The sequence below is a fragment of the Carassius gibelio genome, chromosome B16 (genome assembly GCF_023724105.1).
Source record: "Carassius gibelio isolate Cgi1373 ecotype wild population from Czech Republic chromosome B16, carGib1.2-hapl.c, whole genome shotgun sequence".
In the NCBI taxonomy this organism is placed as follows: Eukaryota; Metazoa; Chordata; class Actinopteri; order Cypriniformes; family Cyprinidae; genus Carassius; species Carassius gibelio.
The window spans coordinates 9,877,609-9,887,288 of NC_068411.1; the positions used below are offsets into that span (position 1 = coordinate 9,877,609).

Below are 9,680 nucleotides of genomic sequence, written 5' to 3' on the forward strand. Positions count from 1 at the left end.
TCAAACTCAGGATGTTCACTGCAGTCCCAGAAAGACCCACAAACTTTGTCTTGTGACACCAGACTTGGACCAGATAGACATTTTTAAAGATTGAGGATCTTAAGAGCATTAGTGTTGACTAATGAATATACCACGTGAAAGATACAGCATATTTAAATTTGATTTGATCAAATGATCATTTCAAATGGCAAAATTAGAGCAAACAAATGGAAGAAACAGCCACCAAAAGACAATAACATTAACAAACAGTTATTTTTATTCTGTTTGTTGAAAAATAGACATGTTCTGAGAGTAAGAACAGCTCCAATACCTTCTTTCTCCTTCCCAAGAGCAGACGGATAAACCAAACTAGAGGATTTAACAGTTTGAGACGATTACCAGCATTGTGATCAACACACATCCAAAAACACATCCATATATGTCAGTTTAAACAAGAAGAATCAATTCTTGAAGCATCTGATATACATACATCATTACATTTTAAGACTTCATCTAGGCCTGTCCGAGAGATTTGATTGTTAAATATCCAGTGATTGGTGTGAGAGATTCATTAGCAAGCCTTGTCATTTTCTAACATCTGAATGCATATATGCAATATGTTCAATGAAAATGTATAATCAGTAAATAACACAAAACATTGCTCTCAGAAGTGACAGCGAGTGTTTTTAATTCCTATCAATTTTCACTGAATGGTGGGATCATGCAACATTTGCACTAATCAAAGTAAAACTAATAGAAAAATAATATGACGCACCAGCACAAAATAATTGTTTTAGGCATGGCTGGTACAAATACTGTACTTCCAGAGAAACTCTGGAGAGAAAAAGCACAGCATTTAGTCTACTAGGAAGCCAAAGAGAAACACAAAACAAGAGAAGCAGCCGGAGAGAAAGATAGCACTAGCGTATGGAAAGTCTTAATGGGCTCGGCTTCGATGAGTGTAATTACCTTCAGACAGTGACTGTGCTTAACAGCCTCTTGAGGAAAGCCAGGCTGGAGCAAGAATGATGTGCAACACAATGAGAGGATATTACATAATCCCACAGGCGCATTTATAACCATAATCTTTTTTCACTCCATGACATCGCAGGCGGTGATGTATTTGAGCAGAACGGATGTGCAGTATTGAGATGTGTGAAATTGTGGCTCTTAATGCATTGCGTTCTGTCAGCTAACTATTGATTGACTGTAGCAATATTCGCTAGGAGAGATTCAGAGAAAAATTGCACCTTAGGTGACAGCAGTGAACCAACCTGACGCTTTCTGAACGAGCAATGACAAGTCATTGTACTTTCTGTTGACAATGCTAGTAAAGCAGCTGTGATGAATTAGCTGCTAACAGGCCTCCGTTCTGCTAGTTTATGAGTTTTACCGAGTGACTTTTCTCATATAACATAATGGAAATTGTGAGAGACTAGGTTTGGGTTCACTATAAAAGAGAAACTATTCTTGTTTATTCGGTATGAATACACACATGAAGAATATGTTGCACTTTGGAACAGCTGCCTAAAGATGTTCTGATTCCTAGCTGTAGCACATGAGTATATTTGTGCTGTGTGTCTGTATTAAGGAGCACCAGTGATGATCGACAGGGTACACTTACGCTAATCACCATAAATACTCTCGATGTTCTCGCTCAACATAGACAAATGATATGCGCCAGAGAAAGTGCAGTGTTATCTATCTCTACTGTTCCAAGGACTAATGTTTTGTTTTGCATGGAAGCGTCAGATGCTTAAGAGGTCAGGTTTCTGCTCCGGGCTGGACGCTCTGCACTTTGGAGAGTGTGACGGGCACCTTGGCGTCCCCAGGGGTGGGAGCGCGGGTGACAGGCTGAACGGAGGCCTGGATCTCGGCGAGCCGCTCTTTGAAGCGCTGCTGCAGATGAAGCTCTTCCTTGGAGCTGCCCTGAGAGCAGGCGGCCAGCAGCAGCCCAACCGCCATCCCGCTGCCACCCACACAGAACAGCACAGCACCGGCCAGCTTACAGGCATCAAGGGCCCGGTTGAAGCGCACCGCACGGCTGTCCACAAACAATAGCTCATCTTCTCCGAACGCTTCGAGACGAGGCGGCGTGGCGTATCCCACCAGCAGCACAGACAACCCCGCCACCAGAATCAGAGCACCAAGCGCGAGACAGACCTGGTGGAGAGACACAGCGGAGCCGTATTAATCCAATGTTCTGGCATGAAACTAGGTGGTGCAGTCCGATAGCTCAAACTCAATCTGACATAATGACATCATGATCACAAGGCACAGCACATTGGTTATTTTTGTATGAGCAGCCAATGAGGTCACTGATCAACATCCAAATATATGACCAGTGCTTGCTGTACTGTAGCAGTTTGCAGCACGCTTCAGAAACCCTCCACCTCCCCAGCTCCACCTGGATAGATCTGCTACAGGGTGATTCAAGTATGCTATTTATGGCAGTTATTCATATGTTATCTGTGCAGCAGCAGTATTTCTGCTGTAGTATATGCTCAGAGAAGCATGTTGTGGATGTATTGGCAGTAGCATGTGTTGGTAGCAGCAGCGTAACAGATCTTTTCCAAGTTCAAACACATTAAATGATTAGTTCACTTCCACAATAAAAATTACTCAAAATTGACTCACCCCCATGTCATCCAAGATGTTCATGTTTCTTTCTTCAGCCACAAATAATTACGTTTTTGAGGAAAACATTCCAAGATTTTTCTCTATATAGTGGACTTCAGTGGTGGCGATTTCAATGTGTAAAAATGCAGTTTCAATTTAGCTTCAAAGGGCTCTATGCGATCCCAGTCGAGGAATAAAGGTCTTATCTAGCAAAATGATCATTTTCATTAAATAAATATTAGAATATAATAATATTTATACACAAATGTTAAGCTTGTGCTAGCTCTGCAATGCGCATGGCCAAGAGATGATATCTCAGATCATTATTTAGTTTTGTGCAAATTTCATAGCTTAAATTATAAATTCTACTTCTTGTTACAAGTATGGTTGAAGTGATGGTTCTTCCATACTTGTAACAAGAAGTAGAATTTATAATAAAGACTGCTTTGTAAGTTATCTTCCTGATTTAGCATTTTAAATACAGTTGCTCCTTTACGCTTAAGGAAGAGTAAGGAAAACAGCTGGAGGAAAACGCAACTAGAGGTATTTCATATTGCTTGGCAGGAAATTAACCTATCCTACAGAAAAGCATTAAAAACTGCTAGATCTGATTGATTTTCATCTCTTTTAGAAGAAAACAAACATAACCCCAGGTATTTATTCAATACAGTGGGTAAATTAACAAAAAATAAAGCATCAACAAGTATTGACATTTCCCAACATCACAGCAGTAATGACTTTATGAACTACTTCACTTCTATACTTGTTTCGATATTTAATCGATACTATTAGAGATAAAATTGTAACCATTCAGTTGTTAGCTACAGTATCGCATCAGACGTATCAGCACTATAGATCCCCTGAGGAACAGTTCCACTCATTCTATAATATAGGAGAGGAAAAATTGTATAAACTTGTTAAATCATCTGAAATAACAACATGTTAGACCCTATTCCATCTAAGTTTTTAAAAGAGTTGCTTCCAGAAGTCAAACATCCTCTTCTGACTATTAATTCCTCATTGTCATTAGGATATGTCACCAAAACGTTCAAACTGGCTTAAAAAAAAAATGACCCCAAAAAACTAGTTAATTACAGACCAATCTCGAATCTTCCTTTTCTGTCCAAGATACTAGAAAAGGTAGTATCCTCGAAATTATATTCCTTCTTAGAGAAAAATGGTATCTGTGAGGATTTCCAGTCAGGATTTAGACCTTATCATAGTACTGAGACTGCTTTCCTTAGAGTTTCAAATGACCTGCTTTTATCATCTGATCATGGTTGTATCTCTCTATTAGTGCTATTGGATCTTAGTGCTACGTTCGACACTTTTGACCACAACATTCTTTTGCATAGACTAGACTCTGCATAGACTTTGTTGGCAGTAATGGAAGTGCATTAGCATGGTTTAAATTGTACTTATATTATCGCCATAAATTCTTAGCAGTGAATGAAGAGGTATCATATCGATAACAAGTGCAGTATGGAGTACCTCAAGGCTCAGTACTGGGGCCATTACTCTTCACGATTTACATGTTACCCTTGGGAGATATCATCAGGAAACACGATGTTAGCTTTCACTATTATGCTAATGATACTGAACGCCAGGGCAGTGTATTGCCAAAAATCTGGCGATACTATAATTATCACGATACCAGGGTTGCGATACGATATGTTGCGATAATGTAAGCAAGGCGATATTTCCTATTTTAGGAATATTATATATTTTTAGGAAAGCTGTCATTAAGAACACACCACCATATGCACCTTAGCAATAAATGAATAAATAAAAATGATTTAACCTTATTAACCAGAACACAATGGGATCTGCATTTGCAATAATCAGTCCCTGTAACATACAATGTTATTGAAACATCTTTTGTGCAGTATGAGTAAAAGGGGAAAAATTTAAAGTGCATGCAGGATCCTTTAGTTAAATGTATAATACATATAAAAAGTATTTTATAAAAAGACCATATTTATTTTAAGACCCTGCTTAAAGGTTCTCAGTTTAAGTTAACAATTGTAACATACAACATTTTGATCTGAATAAAATAATTGCATCTGTTTACCATCAATGTAAAATAAAGTGCTTACAGGATTCCTAAAGAAAACTAAACAATTGTAAAACAATAAAATAAATACAGATGTTGAACCTTTCCACTTTGATTTCACAGGTTTTTTCAGTTTGTATTTATGTTCCGTGCTGAATCGGCGAAACTGTGACCCATGTCTAGGGTCCTACACTGCGCGAGCCTCTTCACATGGGTCGAGGCCACCAGTGGAACCAAGGCGGCATCCGTGTCACGATCCTGCGGTGGAGGTTACCATAAAAGCCCAAATGACGGCACACTTCAGCTTTGTACAGTAAACCAACACGGGAACTGGGACAATTTTCCTATCCTCCATTACTAGCAGTGAACTATATTAACGCTAACATTAGTGGCATGCTCTAATGCTAGTATTTCCTGTCACTCAGGATTTGTTCAGAGATGAAGACTGCCATCTAGCGATCGGGATATAAGCTAAAAATAAAATAAGTGCCATGAATCTTGTATGATTTTTTTTCCCTTTTAAACAATATTCCCTTTTTGAGAATCAATACAGTATCGATATTTTCTTACACACCTACTCAGCTCTATATTTCTTCACAGCCCGGCAAAACATACCAATTTGATAAACTATCAGAATACAGTCGATATAAAAAACTGTCTCAGGTTACGTATGTAACCATAGTTCCCTGAGAAGGGAACTTCAAACTGCGTCCTCTTAGGGGGTCGCTTTGGGGAACCCGTGACCCGTGTCTGAAGCATACTTTGAAAAAACACCAACGCGTTGGCCGACAACAGCCTCTGACGTCACTACCGGCGCGACTATAAATAAGCGACCGCAGAGCACGTCATTTATCTTCTTCGTCTGAAGCTTGTGTCCGAAGCATGACAGGGAGCTAGAGGACGCAGTGTCTCGTTCCCTACTCAGGGAACTATGGTTACATACGTATAATTCTGTCACCGATGGAGTTTCGGTTCCTTGCCGCTGTCGCCTCTGTCTTGCTTAGTTGGGGTCACTTCATCTACAGCGATATCATTGACTTGATTGCAAATAAATGCACAGACACTATTTAAACTGAACAGAGATGACATCACTGAATTCAATGATGAACTGCCTTTAACTGTTTTTTTTTTTTTTTTTGCATTATTGACACACTGTTTTCCAAATGAATTTTGTTCAGTTGCTTTGACACAATCTTTTTTGTTTAAAGCACTATATAAATAAAGGTGACTTGTCTAGACTTGACTTCACACATTACGTAATCCTGCTGGAAAGTTCACATGCGGTTAGTTCTTTGTCTTTATACTTCAGTTTAAAAACTCAATTACATTTTTTCCTCCAACTTTAAAATCATACGGCATCATTGTTTTACTTTTGTTTTTTGCAAGTTTACAATGTTAAACATTGTTAATGTATTTGGTCTTGGCAGAATAGATCTGCTATGCTGCTGCAGAGGAAGTACCAAGACTTGCTACAATACATCCACAACATAAATCACCTCGTAGCAGAGCTATACAGGTGGAGCTGGGGAAGGTAGAGGTCTTTCTGAAGCAAGCTTCACTGCTAACAGCAAGCATTAGTCATATATTTGAATGCTGAGCAGCGAGCTCATTGGCTGCTGATACAGGAGGGAACCAATCAGCTGTGTCATGTGATGATGTCATTATAAAAACCCATACAATAACATGCAAAGATAAAAACAGGTCTGCTGGCACATTTTTGCAAAGAAACAGCAGAATTATGGCATCCATCACAGCAGCTCACCTTCCAGAGCACAGAGCTCCAGCGGCTCGGCGATCTCTGTGTCTGGAAATCTTCATCGCGCTCCCAGATGGAAGCGGTGCACTCCTCGTAGAACTGGTGCAGGTAGGAACGCACCCCGTAACCCTGGTACCCACTGCTGAGAGCGCCATGGCTCTGCTCAGTGTAATCCGAGCCACAGATCTCTGAGCAGGACCTCATGCTTCACATCTGCACACAAACACAGCAGTCTCTTTTACTTTCAATTAATTCACCGGCCATAAAACTGTACTGTATGGGCATTATGTCATTAAAACACAGGTTGAACAAATTGAGGACACACTAATTATTGTTATTATTATTATTCACTCAAATTCTGCAAACATTAAACAAGTCCAAAAATTTATTTTTAATATTACAGTATTAAACTTTAAAGTATTTCATATTAATACTGTAAAATTCTGTTTCATTTGGCACTTAGCGAGTGTTCATTTTAGGCCCATTTTACATTAAAAGGGCATTGTATCCTGAGGGATACAAAAATTACTTAAAAAACAAGAGTCACTTAAAACTATAATAAATAGTAACAGTAATAGTAAATAAATGTATTATTTGAGTGCCAATAAAATGTAAAATAGCAATAAATAAATTTTCTGATGTCTCTTCATGGTTTCGCCCTTTTTAGGGTTATGCATTTAGCAGACAGAAATCTGCTCAAATGAACATTCAGGCAACAAACAATCTAAACAAACAGCATTCTAATGACAAGATTCCACAAGTAATTTGAATAAATGAATCCCTCATTAACTGATTGTCCTTTTGTTAAAGCTGAAGTTTGTGCCACTTTGGTTCCACAGAACCAAACAGAAGATTTGTAAAGAAGGTTTCCCATATCCTGCCATTTTCCATTTTTCAGACACACTGATAGCCCCGCCCCAAACTGAGAATCAGCCTATGAAAGCTTTAATTATCAAAGGTGACTGGATATTAATGTGGAGTAGGAGAAGAATATTAATGCACACACACACCAAATCTGTAAAACCATACACTAATTCTCAGCCTTTGACTTTTAAATTTCATGAAACACTTTTTTGCACAACACACAGTTTGCTATATAACACACAAATCTAACAGGAACTAATATTATGGGAAAGGTGTTTGCAAATGTTTGCTTTTGAGGTGATATTTTGTGCTTCAGTGCTTCATTTTGCAAGAGATGTGAGGAATTTTGCATTTTGTGTGTAAAGTTTTCAGAAAAAAAAAAAATTGTGGTATATCGGCCAATACATTTTTCTGCTTGGCCGATGTGTTCGACTTTTATTATGACGGCGCTTTTTTTATTTTGACACTCTCTCTCTTGTTTGCAGTCTGTCTAATACTGATAGAAGTCTGTCTAATAATCAGATAGAACGGGTTAAACAAAAGTATTATAACGATTGCTTTTATATTAGACCTATTAGTAATAGAAAGGCAAACATTACAATACTTTCTCCTGTGCCGTCAGCATTAAGCAAATATGCATTTATATAATTTAAGTAAATCTTTGAATGAGAGAAGATGAACATTTAATTTCACAAATCTTGCAAACTTAGTCGTATCCAACTGTGAGATCTTGTGAAGTGATATCTTGCGCGATGGTCAGTCCGTGTGAATAGGGTATATGTCGAAACGTCACCTGACCAAACACGGAAAACGGGTCTCATCGCTTTCCGCTTCTAGGGGAACGTGCTAACAGCCGTAATAAATAGTAGCAATATCTATGGACTTTTAAGATAATCATTTAAACTAGCTATAACTGGTTTTATTGTTGATGTTTTATTAAATATTTTTAATGTTAATGAAAAAAAAAAATGTTGGTATATATTTTGAAGGCATCTTGAGTAAAAACTGCTTCATATTTAACGAAGCATATGCAAAATGCTTGAACTGGAAGTGGCGAGACCAGGTTAACACAATACAGAGTCTGTTGGGCATAACCCCAATCGAATCCTTTAGACTTTAAGCTCGTGATTTTAAATGATGCTGCTTCATGAATTTGCCAACTGCCGTGTCATTTTCTCTGTGTACTCTTGTGTAAAATTAGGGTTAAGCTGGCTTTATTTAAAAAATATGACTCCCAGTGCACACAAACTTCCCAGAATACTGAGTGCCCTGCAGGTTACAGTGTTTACTTTCTTTTTAATTATATTTTTATTAAATATTTATTTATTTGTGAAAAATACTTTATCATCTTCTTTTACACATTTTTTTAATCCATTGTCAAATGATTTTACATTTCTTAAATATTAATAATTTAAAAAAAATATATCGGCTTTATATCGGCCCCCCTGCTTTCCAAGATCGGCCGTCTAAACACATATCGGTCGACCACAAGTTTTGAAAAGGTGTGTCAGCAAGAACTATAACATTGAAACAATGACAGACTCCAGCTTTAAGCATCAGACTCAGCAGATCTGATGACAGCTGGGTGCAGTTTCCAGATGATGAGAGCAGGAGGGACACGAGGGACGAGGCTGTAATGAAATCACAGATACCTGCTGAATCTCATGAGGAAATGACTCAGCTGTCCTTCAGCATTTCAATGAGCCTCAGTCCTGCACACTACAACAGTGAGTTCATTTAGAAGTTCAGGCTCATGTTGCAGTTAAAGTGATGGCATGCAGAGATACAGAAAATGAAGAAACATTCACGTCAGTATAGAATTTATAAGACATCACTCAGATGTTGGCTTATAGAGTGCATTAGACTTCTTTCTGAAAGTATTTTTTTTTTTTTTTTTTTTTCACATAGGATTGTTCAGGGATCATAAGCGATGAACCAAGCAAAAATATTAGAAAATCTGACAAAAACACAAAGATACAAGACTGTGAACTAAACAGCTTTAGTGAGGGAAACAACTACAATCCCATTAAACACTGTGAACGACAATGGAGAAATATACAACTATTGGTCTAAAAATCTTGCTTTTATCTACTTAATATATTTAGCATTTATTGCAAAATATGCAAATAATATATAAAAATATTTGAGTAGTTTGAGAGTGTAGGGAAACTGATGCAGCATTTGAAATTGCATACTTACCTACTATATAGAATACAAAAAACAAAAGAAAGAAAAAAGAATGTGAGGCAAGCAGTATGTCCAAATTTGTAGTATAAGGAAATTTGTGGGCAAGAAGTCCCTGGATGACTACGGACTACATCCAATGAGATTCTGAAGTGTGCATCAGATGGACGAGGAGGAGTTATGAAGTTATCACATGACCATAACAGCATGGTGGATGTAGTATGT

The 9,680-nt window shown here is 37.9% G+C and overlaps 1 protein-coding gene across 1 annotated transcript in view; it reads right to left on the bottom strand.

The window, feature by feature from the left end:
- Window positions 1-233: 233 nt before the first annotated feature.
- LOC127975450 (neurensin-1) overlaps window positions 234-9,680 on the bottom strand; it is a 10,474-nt gene continuing 1,027 nt past the window's right edge. The window contains exons 2-3 of the mRNA XM_052579553.1: window positions 6,414-6,620; window positions 234-2,142 (exon numbers count right to left, since the gene is read on the bottom strand). Of these exons, the coding sequence (XP_052435513.1) occupies window positions 1,744-2,142; window positions 6,414-6,611 (597 nt within the window). The 5' untranslated portion in view covers window positions 6,612-6,620 and the 3' untranslated portion in view covers window positions 234-1,743. The remainder of the gene's footprint in view (window positions 2,143-6,413; window positions 6,621-9,680) is intronic.